This window comes from Hippoglossus stenolepis, chromosome 22 (genome assembly GCF_022539355.2).
Source record: "Hippoglossus stenolepis isolate QCI-W04-F060 chromosome 22, HSTE1.2, whole genome shotgun sequence".
Classification (NCBI taxonomy): Eukaryota; Metazoa; Chordata; class Actinopteri; order Pleuronectiformes; family Pleuronectidae; genus Hippoglossus; species Hippoglossus stenolepis.
The window spans coordinates 477,266-492,128 of NC_061504.1; the positions used below are offsets into that span (position 1 = coordinate 477,266).

The 14,863-nt window shown below is 39.4% G+C and overlaps 1 protein-coding gene across 2 annotated transcripts in view; it reads right to left on the reverse strand.

The window, feature by feature from the left end:
* The window catches only part of mkln1 (muskelin 1, intracellular mediator containing kelch motifs), a 35,504-nt gene extending 21,503 nt beyond the window's left edge, over positions 1–14,001 (reverse strand). Inside the window, exons 1-5 of one of the 2 annotated variants that reach the window (XM_035147393.2) lie at positions 13,847–14,001; positions 12,306–12,375; positions 4,593–4,735; positions 493–581; positions 277–386 (exon numbers count right to left, since the gene is read on the reverse strand). In XM_035147393.2, the coding sequence (XP_035003284.1) occupies positions 277–386; positions 493–581; positions 4,593–4,735; positions 12,306–12,375; positions 13,847–13,926 (492 nt within the window). In that variant the 5' untranslated portion in view covers positions 13,927–14,001. The remainder of the gene's footprint in view (positions 1–276; positions 387–492; positions 582–4,592; positions 4,736–12,305; positions 12,376–13,846) is intronic. The other variant, XM_035147394.2, reaches the window with a different exon arrangement.
* Between the last annotated feature and the right edge of the window lie 862 nt (positions 14,002–14,863).

Here is a 14,863-nt window from a genome sequence, read left to right on the forward strand (position 1 = left end):
CCATTTACAGACAAATGGAACAGAAGCACACGGGTAAATAGACAAAACAGCCCGTATAAGTATAAAATCCATGGCAACCAGGGAAAACTATGATTCCAACCTTGATGAATATAATTTTGTTTAAGATTATCTTCACAGCGTCTTCAACTGCTCTTTCCAGCAATATGATTGTTATATGTATTTAGAATTTGAATCAATGATTTTTTGTCATTGAGTTATTCGATCAATCATTTCAACCCTGCATTTTATAACTCCAAGTAACCATGAGGTGCTTACCTTGCTATACCAGTTAAGACAGGGTTGCACCACATCAGGATCTTCAACACCATGCAGCTCAATGTACCAGATGCTAAAATTAAAACTAGGACCCCAGGACATCAGAGGAACTGAGACACAGAAAGAGAATACAGTAACAAAAGAGCACTGTAAAAAGACAGATTTTCCCATGTAACACAAAGCACACACACTGATACAAACTGAATCAGCTCTCACCTATTTTGACAAATCTGCAGGGAAACATCTGCTCATCAATCTTGTACTTTAAGGTGAATGTTTCCTTGTTGTAGTCATTCTTAAGGCCACTGGCAAAGGAAGAAGGAAAGAAAAAGAAGATGTGGTTTCACAAATTGAATTTTTTTAGATTGAAATGACACCAGCATGCTGGTACATTTTGGGGAATGGCCCAACTGTGGCAATTACCCACAATCCATTTGTCAGCTGATTGTAATGAAGTTTCTTCTAGGACTTTTTAGCAGTGTGGGCAGGCCAGCTAGCCAGCAATGCAAAAATCAATAAGTGGAAAAGTATAAGGCTCATAAACTATGGAAGAAATAGTTTTAATCCCACATCAAAATTAGGCATATAGGCTGACATTTTTTCTCTAGTAGGCAATTTATGCACAAAACACAATAAAAGATTTTCATACTATTTGTAGTTGCAAAAATACAAGGCTAATTAACTAATTACAGAAGAATGGGTAGTATCAGAGTTAATAATAACTCCACTTGGAGTTACAGTTAAGGGACTTCTAAGTTGACATTTGTCTAAATAAAAGAAATAAAAAAATTAAGTTTAGTGGGGGTTTTATTTATATGAGATAATACTAACACTTCATGTGAATATAATCCAATCTTATTCCTACATTATGTATTTTATCTCTACTTCAAAAGCATGTAATTATTACTGAAAACATAGTATATATTTGTTAAATAATGCTGAGTTCAAGGTAAAACATAGCCTATGTTAAAATATACTGTCTTAAAGTTGCAGTGTGTAGAATTTAGTGACATAAAGTGGTGAAGTTGCATGTGGCAGCTGAATACCCCTCACCTCATCCTCCCCTTCCAAACATGAAAGAGAACCTGTGGTATCCTTCAGTTTTCATAAAAACTCAAAAGGTGTTTAGTTTGTCCAGTCGAGGCTACTACAAGAAACATGACGGACTCCATAGAGAGGACCCCCGCTGATGTTAATATAAAGTATTTCAATATAAAGGGCCCATTCTAGGGTAAATAAAACAACAATTTGTATAATTTAGATGAAACACACTCGTGAAAACATCACTAGGATTAGTTTATATTAAATTTCTGTCAATAGATCCCTTTCACCTAAATCTTACAACCTGGACCTTTAAAATGGTATAGAACAAATAAAGGACACTTTAAAAAGAAATATCAAGGATGACCACAAAACACAACATGCTCATCGTGTAGCTTCTAAAAATAAATACCGTTCCGAAGAAATGTATTAAAATGTGTGTACATTATAATTCATAATAATAATATATATATAATAATAATCCTATATTTGTTGACCTACCATACAGCCTGTGAAAAACTGTTGTAGATATGTGGAAATTTGTTCTAATGCACCTGGCGAGTGCTTCAACTGTTTCCAGTTCCTTCAGAGTACACAACAAAGAGCAGGTCGAGAGAAGAGTCACAGACAACGGACGAACATACAGCCAGACAGAAAAACGAAAGTCAGATTGAAGGAGAGTGTGTCAACGGTTGACGCTCGCAGTTAGCGCCATTTCTCCATGCCTAGCATCACTGTTCTGTGGGGAAAACAGAAACTACACTGAATCCTGGGCTCAAACACTTCTTCTTGAGGCAAGTGACCTCCAGTCTGAGAGTAAAAGCTTTCTTCAAGATCTGTTTGTGTGTGAAATCACGGTAACTGGAGTGAATGTTTGCTAGCTGTGGTTAGATTGATGTTGTATTTATTTAACACTTGTTAAATTTAATGGGGTCCTTGCATTTTGTGTTATTCAAGGGTGAGTAAACTGTACATTAGCCATCTTTAGAGTTGACTTTTGTTTTGCATCGTCAGTTAGGGCATGTTGTATTGAACTGTAGCTACTGTTAGCTATCTTTACACAAGGTTGTGAGAAATGCTAACTTTTAGTTTCTGTGGCAAGTCGCTTCGGACATTGAAGGGTTATGTACTTCATGGCTTTGGAGATGGCTTTGGAGCCTCTAGGCTCTCGCCCAGGGGGCACGTGATGACATCAACGATGCTCAGCAGTAACTGCAGCTATGCATTGATACTACCGGACACATTCATACAGTGCATCTATGTGCAGCATTTTCTCTATGGCAGTAGCAGCTCTGCTGGAGGAATTGCAGCAGACACGCTGCCAGTGTGAACAATGACATGCAACACTCAGCCGTTCAGCAGCGGGTTTAACTTTATGAGAGCTCAACAGGCTGCACCTGTCTTCTGGAACCACAACACTACACTGTCGACGTTTGAACTGCTGTTTTGGTCTGGGTTTGACAATTGTTAAAGCTCTAATTTCAGTCTCAGAATTTTTAAGTTTTAATAAACGTTGGCAATCCTGTTAGCTCTTCAGAAAACCCTCAGGTTTTCGGGGGTTGTTTTCAAACTCATGCTATAGATTGTGTTTATATTCAGTGCCTTAGGTCTTAATGGGTTCATATTCATATATTCTTCATAAATTCATATTCTTTCCAGCACTTCTTGTACAATGCTCTTTTTACATTTATTACAGACATCTGCAATTAAATTGTGACTATAATTCCAGTTTCAGATACCTACAATTTAATTCTGCCTTGTCATATTCCAAGTTCAAGATGTTTTAAATTATCTAACCATCACACTCACTCTTTTACACACACACACACACACACACACACACACACACACACACACACACACACACACACACACACACACACACACACACACACACACACACACACACACACACACACACACACACACACACACACACACACACTAAAGACAACAGACTTATTTAACTTAGTAAATGTATGTAGAGCTGGAGGAGATGTAGGGGCATGCTCCATTTGGCTTGACGTGGTTGGCGCAGCACCCAGAAAGGAGCAGCATGTTCTAACATAAACCGAATGCATCACATGTTCTACACTATCTAATCAATAGAGTGTCAAGCCATTGTTTTCCATCTTGAATTTGTCCAGAGTTGTAACTTAACCTTGGCTGTGAGACAGTACAACGATTGCCAAGTATCATTTTGTGGATATATATATATATATATATATATATATATATATATATATATATATATATATTCACATGCAATGCTGTCATCCAGTCTGAGCTGCAATTCATAATCAACCATTTCCCGTAAACAATTAAAAGTTGCATTTTACTCATTTATGTGAGAAATTAAAGCGGCTTTCAGACATGCACTACAGTTCAAACAGTTTCCTACGATTTTCTGGAGGGGCTGTAATTGAGAATATAAATGTCTGAGTCAGTTGCTCCACACAATTTTTTGAAATTTCCTGCCAGCCCCCTTTTAAAATGTCCAGAAAATGTCAGACTGAGCCCATGGGAATATACAGAAGGAAAATGTTCAGAAATTCACAGCAAGTAGATGTCGTTTATAACACTAAACAGATGTAAAACTGGAAGAAAATAAATATATTTTCGGATGAAAAAGAGGTGCCATACACAGACGACGCAGACAATGTGATGCCATCATAATATTGAGTTAACACGATGTTGAGCGTTTGAAACTTTCTGTCGACTTGGTTACCCTGCTACGCACAGGGGAACAAAGCAACCCAAAAAGATTATGGGACAAGAAATGGTGGTGTGAAAAAAACAATTCCCAAAGTTATCTTTGAACTTTTTCAGGCAATGGTCTGCAATTTTGGGGATACAAATCTCTGCAGATCAAAGGTGACCAGTGGCAAAGCTAATGCCACTGAACTAGCCGTAGCAGAAAAATGCATATAGGGTCAGTATTAGCAACAATATCAATCTGGTGGATTTAGAATCAATGCTTTGAGACCAGGTCATACAAAAGTGAACCCAGACATTAATAATACAATTTCATGCTGATACTTTATTGCTTTAGACAGTTCGTTTCCTCCTTAATTGTCTTAAATGCATTAGAGCTTACCCCTAGGCTGAGCATCACCCCAATTTACTCCAAACAATCCCAATTCCCCTCAAAAGATGACAAAAATACTGCATTGCTACATCACATGAAAGTTATGGCAAATTCAGTCACTTCTGGCCAAGATATTGAAAAAAAAAAAAAAGTTTGGATTATTCTTTCATAAGCAGCAACATCTCACCTGGACAAAAGTTCTGTCATGTTCTCTTCACTCATCCCACCAAAGACTTTAAACTTCTTCAGGTTGCAGACATGAGTCTTTTCATACTTTCCAAAGGTGATGCTCTGAGCAATAGCCGGCCTTTCCATTTTCAAGATTAAAAACTGGAGGGAAAGAGACAGAGAGGAGACATAACATAGACTGAAACCAAAGGACGATTGTGGTGATATTATTGCTGTGTGTTAATGAATCCTGAAATTGACTGTGCTTCTGGTATCCAAGCCACAAGATCAGCCTAAAGGCCATTCATGATTCTGCGCACGTAGCCTAGGCATAAGGCTGAGCATTTATAGTTGTGCGTAGGAATGTGTGAGTCGGCTGCAATTACACCGATGAAATGCTGGTTGAGTATCTTCCGGTTTCTGGTCCGCTTATTTACAAATTCTCTGGACAATGGCAAGTGTTACTAAGTGGATTGTGTTAGAGTTTGGAGCTGATAGATGTTGAAGAGCAATTACTTTTTCTTAAAGAACTGCAACAAAGAAAAGAAAGACGTCGTCCTTGTTCTTTCCTTCAACTCAAGTCAAAAATGTCGGCGAGTCCAAGCGATCACAGCTCTTGCGGTCTGCATCGAGCGACGCATAGTTACGTTTTGGGGAGGTGCGCGCCAGGGTACGGTGTAGAGCTCTGCGGAGGGTACACGTCTACGCGACGCGTAGGCTACAGCGTAGTTAGAGGTTTTTTTGTTCAGTTTACTGCTTTAGTTCTGTGAGAATTTATTTAATATCTAGGCAAAATTTGTATTGTACATTGAAATATCCTGAACTGAAATGATATTCGAGCAAATCAAGTCCAATTGAACCCAGCCCAGGTTAATACATTACCAATGTATATGGGAACTGTCAAGAAATTGTATAATAGGTGTATTATTGCAGTGCCAAACGGCACAGTAAAACATTTTGGGTGCACCTAAATGAAAAAGTTAGGCACACCAGTGAAACCAATGTAAAAAAAGTTAGTCTGGAGCCCTGTAGTATAAACATGTACAGTGATTAGTAATAAATTATAGAAATTCAAAAAGTAGTATTTCATATATAATGTTAACTAATGAAAAAAAAAGTCATCTTTCCCACTGGGTGTCACCACAAGATGTGGCAGCAAGCGAAATATGATAGTGAGGGTGCTGGAGCAACTCCCAGCCAAAAGACGTGTCCTGATTGAAGACAGAAAACATGGTCACCTCTTCCCAACCTGGCAGGAACTTTCTGTGTTGAATTAATGCAGCAATGAAGCCAGTGGCGAATTTCACAAACATTCTTTCAGGTGAAAAATACCTCACTGTGTTCTCAGCAAAGCCTGTGTTAGAACTTTTTAAAGTCAAACTTCTATCAGCAGACTTAAAGACAAACTTGTATCACTAGACACTACACTGTGACACACCAGTGACACTATACTGACCGCAAAGATAAAAGAAAACATGTGTTGGGTATTGACGGAGAACTACAGCCCACCTGAAAACCAAAACCTCCTGAGAAAGGCCACCACCTTCAAGGCTCCAGACAAACTTTTTAGATTGGCTGCACTGGTGCACCTACCTCTTTCATTTAGGTGCACCAGCACATACTTACAGCACCACAATAATACATATATTATACCTTTTCTTTACAGTTCCCATATAAATTGATAATTTATTGACCAGGGCTGGATATCATCCCTGACTTCCCAAAATCAATTCAATTCTGATTCACAAGGTCTCGATTCAATTGGATTTTCAATTAGATTCAATATTGATTCAGTTAAAGATATTTTATTGTACAATTCCAATTTTACTTGGATATGAAAGAAATTATCAGAGAACTAAAGCTGTACACTCGATGGGATGGTTATGCTTTAGATGAGCTTTTAGGTTTGCATTGTATTAGGTTAGTATTAAGGGTGCTCCGACTGATCAGCCACCGATCGGTATCGGCCGATATTCCCTCGAATTAGTTTGATCGTCGATCAGAGGAGACGATCAGATGAGGCAAAATAAACAGCTGTCGCTCATGAAATGCAACTCTCAGAGATGAGAAGGACTTGAGACGGATCACTCGTTATTTTTTTCAGTACTTTTGTATTCTAATTTAGGTAGTTATTTGATCACTATTTTTTCCCGGAGCTGATGGTGGAAATAGCTAACGAGTAAGGCATCTTGCTTCTCTTCTCAACTCTGTTGAAGGTTGCACATGCGCAGTATTTAATTAATTCCACAGGAAAGTTAAGCTTAAGTAAAGCAGCTGTTGCCCTGACAATTATAAACAGTTTTCAGAATTAATGATACTTTCTCATTCCTTGATTTTATACAATGTTGTTAATAGAGTTATATAAATAAATAATCATTGTATACACCTGACGTGTTGTAAGTACACATGAAACACGCTGTCTGATCACTATTTGCTTCTATGTGATGCAAATGACGCGTTTGTGGTCTCGTGTAAGCAGCAGATGTTTGTGTTCCAGAATATCACCAGATTCCCTCCAAAATCTTGCACTTTTGAGCGTTGTTGAGTGAAGAGAAACTTTATAAACTTTGTGTTCTTAATTATTTGAGCCTTCTTGTAAATTTGGCTAATGTTATACATGAAGTTATTTCTTTCTTTGTGTAAAAAACAATTGTGCGAGTTGTCCCTGTGTTGGCTCAGTAGTGTTGCAGTCAGTAAAAATGCAACGCATTTTGTCTTTTTCATTTCGCATTTCATCTTATCACGAGTGGTCTGTCTGATCGGGTTGTATAACCTCCTCTACTGCGATCCGCTGTTTGTGACTCCCGGGTGAGAGCCTGTCACAGCCCGGCAGGACAGATGCTGCGTGGTGCAAACAGGACGCACATTTTTCCTTTCTTCATCTATCTGTGATGTGAAAATATCAGATTTCCACACAGTCAGAGGAAGTAAAAGTGTGTGTCCTGTTGATATAGTTCAGTTACAACACAGCGTCACTCCTGCAGCTGCTGACAGCACAGGTGAAACATGTGACACAGACACAAGCTGATACAGGAGTTTAATGTGGCGCTGAGTTGAAAAATAAAAAGTAACAACTTGACAGTAATAATGGATATTTACTGACAAAGTTCTGAGCAAGACTTAGTGCTGTAATGTTTATTTACATATATAGCAGGGAATCCCATCATAAGTGGTCACTTGGATCACCCAAGACGCATGTGTATCAGGCGTAAACAGGGCCATAGACCCCTGATCGGTATCTGCCGATACTGATTCAAACGATCAGAGATCGCCCCCAAAAATCCTGATCGAATCACCCTTAGATCTTTTAGACCCCATTTTGTACATACGCCACATCTTACTAAAACCTTGGGATAAATAAAAACATACTTGACAGGAGAATCTGCGCACGTACGTAAACTCGTAAGAAAAACATTGGGGGTTCTGGGATTTATTAAAACACCAACATTTGGAACAGTAAAGAAAAGAACACTCAAGAACATGTTGGACTTGACTTCACATAAAACTACGTAAACAATAATATCTAGAATAGGAACGCAAACAGAAAGAGATACGTCTATGTCGCTTCAATAACAATAGCGTTCCTATATATAATATGTACAGGACACTCATGGTACCGCCGATAGTCAGTCAGTGGGGGACTCCATAGTGAATAAATCCACCAGATTCCTCCTGACTCAAACTTTAGAGATAAGTAAAAAAGAAGATCCTCTCCGACCTCAACACTCATTGCTCTGATGCTACTTGTCACTTCTGTGTGTTGGTTCAGATTACCCAGATGTGGTCCCGGGGTTGTGATTGAATTTGAGTGTGATTGGACACACACGCAGCAGGTGCTGCCTGTGGCAGTGTGTGGGATTGGGCAGGGAGACTGGTCGCGGCTCGGTCTTAGCGTATCGTGTACCGAAAATTTCAGTTTTGGTTCGAGAATCGTTACGGCCCTAGCCGACAGGTATGTGTGTGATATGACTAACACTGTATGTTAGGAAATAATTACAATTAAGTCAGTATCATCCGTGGATATAACCAATGAATTCTTGAAAAATCCTAGCTCCACTGAGATTGACCATCTTGTCGATAGCGCTGTAAACTCACTACGATTAACATTAGACTCCATAGCGCCTCTAAAAAAGAATTAATTCATTAAATTAGCTCCCTGGTACAATTTTAAAAACACATGAATTAAAACAAGCAAGAAAACTAGAAAGGAAGTGGCGCTCCAACAACTGTGATGAAAATCTCCTAGTCTGGAAAGATAGTGTTAAAGCATATAAGAAGGCCCTCCAGTAAGCAAGAGCTGCCTACTACTCCACATTAATAAAAGAAAATCAAAACAACCCCAGGTTTCTCTTCAGCACTATAGCCAGTGTCTTTATGAACTTCTTTAACAATACAATTCTAACTATTAGAAATAAAATCTACCATCTCCCGCCCTTAATCGATGCTAATACATCATCAAGCACAGAAATCTCAGGAACAGCAGAGAATCCTAATTATTGAGACAGCTTCTCTCTGATCACCCTTGATCAGCTGACCACAATAATCTCATCGTCTAAATCCACAACTTGCATTTTAGATCCCATTCCTACAAAGTTACTTAAAGAAATTCTGCCCCTAATTTAGTACTTTACTGAATACGATAAATCTGTCATTATCATCAGGATATGTACCACAGTCCTTTAAGCTCGCTGTAATAAGACCCTTCCTCAAAAAACCCACCCTGGACCCGGAAGTTTTAGCCAACTACAGACCAATATCCACCTCCACTTTCAGTCAGGGTTTAGAGCTCATCATAGAAACAGCCTTGGCAAAAGTCACTAATGACCTTCTAATAGCTTAAGAGCATGGGTTTGTGTCTGTCCTCATCTTGTTAGATCTTAGTGCAGCATTCGACACTATTGATCATCACATTATATTACAGTGAGCAGAACAGTTAATTGGCATTAAAGGAACCGCCCTAACCTAGTTTAAATTAATGATGAGTCATCTGTGCGCACCAAAGTTAACCAAGGTGTTCCTCAGGGTTCTGTGCTCGCCCAATTTTATTCCCATTATATATAATTCCACTAGGAAACAATATCGGGACACACTGCTATGCGGATGACACCCAGTTATACTTGTCCATAAAACTAGAACAGTGTAATCAATGAACTAAACCTCAAGCATGTGTCAGGGACATAAAAACCTGGATGACCCGCAATTTTCTCTTATTAAACTCAGATAAAACAGAGGTTCTAATACTTGGCCCTAAACACCTTAGAGAGACATTATCTAATGATATAGCTGCGCTAGATGACATTGCCCTTGCTTCCAGTGAAACAGTCAGGAACTTGGGAGTCATCTTTGATCCCAATTGGTCCTTTGATTCTCACTTAAAACAAATTTCTAGGACAGCCTTCTTTCACTTACATCTGAAAAATCAGACATGTCCCGTCTCAAAAAGATGCAGAAAAACTAGTCCACGCCTTTGTTACATCCAGACTTGATTATTGTAATTCCATATTATCAGGCTCCAGCAGTTAGTCTTTAAAGACTCTGCAGCTTGTCCAAAATGCTGCAGCACGTGTCCTGACAAGAACAAACAAAAGAGACCACATTTATCCAGTATTAGCTTCACTACACTGGCTTCCGGTTAAATGCTGGCTGATCGTGATCGTAATGGCGGATCCTGTATCGTGTTGGCATCTAATTGTGGATAGTGGTGGACCATGATCGAGCTGGCAGCCGATGATCATGACGATGGATTGTAGATTATGGTGGCATCTGATTGGCTGATCGAGATCTTATTGGCGGATCCTGTTTCGTGTTGGCATCTGATTGTGATGGGGGATCCTGATCGTAGTTGCAGCTTATCATGGATATGATTACAACAAGACTGCTTGATATACAATATGCCTACTCAGATACTCTACCATTACTGACAATAACTCCTCAACTCCTTTTTTTCTGATGTTCTCTGTTACACATGTCATCTATTGCATTTCTGTCCATCCTGGGAGAGGGATCCCTCATATATGGCTCTCTCTGAGGTTTCTACCTTTCCCCCCCTGTAAAATGGAAAGTTCACCGAACAATTAAAAGTTTCAGGGGTAAACAGCGTTGCAGCCAAATCCAATAAAATTTAAGTAACTGGGAACCCCTTCTTCAAAAGTAAAAAAACAGAAAAAACACAAAATGCCTCCATACTGCTCCTGTGGATTGAAGTGTTCGTAAGCCCGGACATTCAAATTCGACTCGAAACGGCATCATTTACACCATGTTATTAGCCTAAATGTCCACTACCGGAAGTAGCAATGCTACAAGAACTAGCAATGCTACCGGAACTAGCAATGCTACCACGAACTTTGCGGGTCACCCTTGGGCGAGAGCTTGTGTGGCTCAGGGGGAGGATATCAGGCTGCAATGTCGTTTACCTCTGAGACTCCTAAAGTGTTTTGTGGACTCAAACACTCCCCCCACCCCTCCATAGACAGAGTGAATTTTCATTTTTCAGTGAACTATCCCTTCAATACTAGCAAAATTGTATAAAATCAAGGAATAAGAAAGTATCATGAATTAATTAACTGTTTATTATTGGCAGGGCAACACCTGCTTAACTTTAGCTTAACTTTCCTGTGGAATGAATATCATACTGCTCATGAGCAACTCTCAACAGAGATGAAGAGAAGCAAGATTCCTCACTTGTTAGTTATTTCCACCATCAGGGGAAAATAAATAGTCATCAAATACCTCAATTCCTACTCATCTCTGTTGAAAGTTGCACTTCATGAGTGACAGCGGTTTGTTTTGCCTCATCTGAGTGGCTCCTCTGATCGGCATTTATAGAGATTGGCGATACCAATCGGTGGCCGATCAATCAGGGCACCTTTGGTCTTTATTGTGAAATATTTGCAGTAGCTGAAGATGCACAGCTTCATACTGTATAATATTGGTATTTATTTGAGTACATAGGACTACTTTTATACAAGGAAATATATTAGTCATACCAGAAACCTCAGAAAGGCTGTAGTTATATTAAAAGTTAAAGTAAAGAACTTCAGGTGATGGGCAGTAGTCTCTCCCTCTCGCTCACACTCACATGGCCATTTTCAAGGCAAACCCTATGTAAAAACATAGTGCTGACAGTAGCAGCTCCAAAGCTGAACCGCAGACAGAGTGAACAATGGACAACCGCAACATGCAGCAGAACCGCGGCACAACCGCAGCCACTGTGGCCCGGACATAACACTGGTAAGAGTGTATATGAAGGAATAGTGGCATTAGAATGTACTAGAGGCACCAAATTTGGATTTTGATGGCTAAATTGTTTCTCTGGGAGGAATGCCCTCGGACCCCCCTGTCTGGCTACTTTTCCACACTTGCTTGCTGTACCATATCATTGTAGAAATCCCTGATTTTGTCATTTATTGTAGAGCTATGTGAAGCGCAATCAACATCAGTGGTCCATTGCCGCTGCAAAATGAAGGTAGCGGAAACCTGGAAGTCCCACTGAACTTCAGAATTTGGTCTTGTTAATTCCAATCAAACTCTATGTACAGAGCATCCAGTTCATAAAGTATGCATCTCCTAAAGCGAATGCCCTCCAGAATTGTCCTATCAGGTATCAGACACTGTTTACTGTACAACTCTTGGTACATAAACAGGAGTCCTTTTTAAGTGTGTTCTATGTGGAGCGCCATCAGACATAATGAAGCTTTAAGATGAGACAGTATCTGGGTAGTAGTGGACCTACCTGAGGAGGGTAGTTGCTCTCCGAAGACCACCTGGAAGACTGATCGTTAGGTTTGTCCACCAAGATATTCCTAAAACAAAACAGTAATGAAGGAGTTTGTGTATGTACTGTATAAACCATAAAAGAGACAAATCACATATGGTGTTTTCAGACAGCGAGTGGAGGGGTTGATGACATCTCTAACATGCAACAAATATCTCAGGATGAAAAAGCAGTGCAACACACACACACAAGACAACGATGAAGATTTCATGAGAGTTTGTGGTGATAAGAGCCAACACCTGTGTCGATGTGCTCGAAACAAAAACACGTGATCTTCGCAGCGGAATTAATACGCAACATCCCTCGCCTGTATCCTGTGGAGGATTTGTTGCTTTTGTGAACATGTATCTGCAGAGTACCTCCCACTGCGTTGTGCGTGTGTCAGGCAAACTGTGGAGAAAGTCCGGGCCTAATTCTCCAGAGTTCCTCTGCAAGACATGTCTTAAAACGACCATAGACATACTACTGTTTATGTGTATGTCAAATCATCAAATCTTTGGGGTGCACCTTCACAGATATTGATGAAATGTGGTATACTGATAAGGCCACATCTTCCTTAATATAGGTAACAGACAAAAGCGTTTTGCTTGTTCAAAGCTTTTTTTCCAGCTCCATAATTATCTAAAAACGATGCTATCCCCAGTATCGATAAATAACAGCTATTTATTGTAAAACAAAAAATTGTAAACACAAAAAAATGACAAGAAAGTTTGACCTGTGTTTTTATGCTGTTCATGTACTTATCTTTAGACAGGGGATGGCTTTTACTTGCCCCGGCTATATTGTTCTGTCAAGTGCAATGGGTTTTTAGCTAATTATTACTACTAATCTGTATCTTTGTGCTGAACCAGCAACAGGCAAATTATCTACAGCTATGGCTGATTTTATTTGTAAACGCAGAACAGCAGTTTCAGGTAAGAGCTGTTTGGTCAACTAACATGATGAGGCTCTATAGGCCAGATACCATGGAGGTTTGTTATGAACATAGTAGGATACGGAGCCAAATTTGTAAATACCACGCCGTTTGAACATCTTGATGGTCTGAAGTAGCATGGGTTACTGTATTAAGTAGTGACGGCTTATCATCTAAAACAGGCATTTCACGAGATAAGAAAATATTAAATTATATTAATATAGCAACTGAAGCCGTGTACAGTGCAAAAGAAAAACTCCCATGTACGACATTTTCAACATAATACATACTATGTTTCAAAGAACACTCTAAATATTGTCTTAACAAATATGCAATTGTTCAATTGACACTGTAGATAGACACATAAAACACTACAGTGAACCACGACCAACTTGACTGTTGGGTAGCTAAGTAACAAAACCAAATGCCAATGATGCTACTGACAAAGCTACCGCTAGCTTGCTCGTGTCAGACGAGCTAGGCCCTCGGACCGGCTAGAAAAAATACTGGTACACTGTTGAAAATGGCAGACACACTGACAAACCCTGACGCATAAGCTGGGGCAGCTACAGTGTGCATTACTCACTCGGGTAAATATGTAGAGGAGTAAGAGCTCCATTTGAACACGCTAAAACTTAGAACTCTGCTCTCAGGAACGACAGCCATCTTGTTGACAGAAGATAACAAGCAGCGGGAGCCTACCACGGGGTGAGCTGCGGTCGTGACGGCTTTAAAGAAACAGTACACCCTGTTCCCTTTGTGTACAGCCGATGCCAAGCCTCACATCGACCTGCACAGCCAGAGAGCCCAATCGTACGCATGCGCGAATCCCATAGCCCCTGTTTTAGACCTACGCATGCGCCACCAGTTTGACATACATATATATATATATATATATATATGGATTTTTTTTTTGTCTTCTATAAAAAGTTTGTGGATATTAATTATTTATCAATATAAATGTCGGCCATAATAAACATAAATCTAAAACAGCTGTATCTCTACACACACGTACGCCGATTTGATGATACACTATATACATATATATATACACTACCGTTCAAAAGTTTGGGGTCACTTAGAAATTTCCTTGTTTTTCAAAGAAAAGCACTGTTTTTTTCAATGAAGATAACATTAAATTAATCAGAAATACACTCTATACATTGTTAATGTGGTAAATGACTATTCTAGGTGGAAACGTCTGGTTTTTAATGAAATATCTACATAGGTGTATAGAGGCCCATTTCCAGCAACTATCACTCCAGTGTCCTAATGGTACATTGTGTTTGCTAATCGCCTTAGAAGACTAATGGATGATTAGAAAACCCTTGAAAACCCTTGTGCAATTATGTTAGCACAGCTGAAAACTGTTTTGCTGGTGAGAGAAGCTATAAAACTGGCCTTCCTTTGAGCTAGTTGAGTATCTGGAGCATCACATTTGTGGGTTCGATTATACTCTCAAAATGGCCAGAAAAAGAGAACTTTCATGTGAAACTCGCCAGTCTATTCTTGTTCTTAGAAATGAAGGCTATTCCATGCGAGAAATTGCGAAGAAACTGAAAATTTCCTACAACGGTGTATACTACTCCCTTCAGAGAACAGC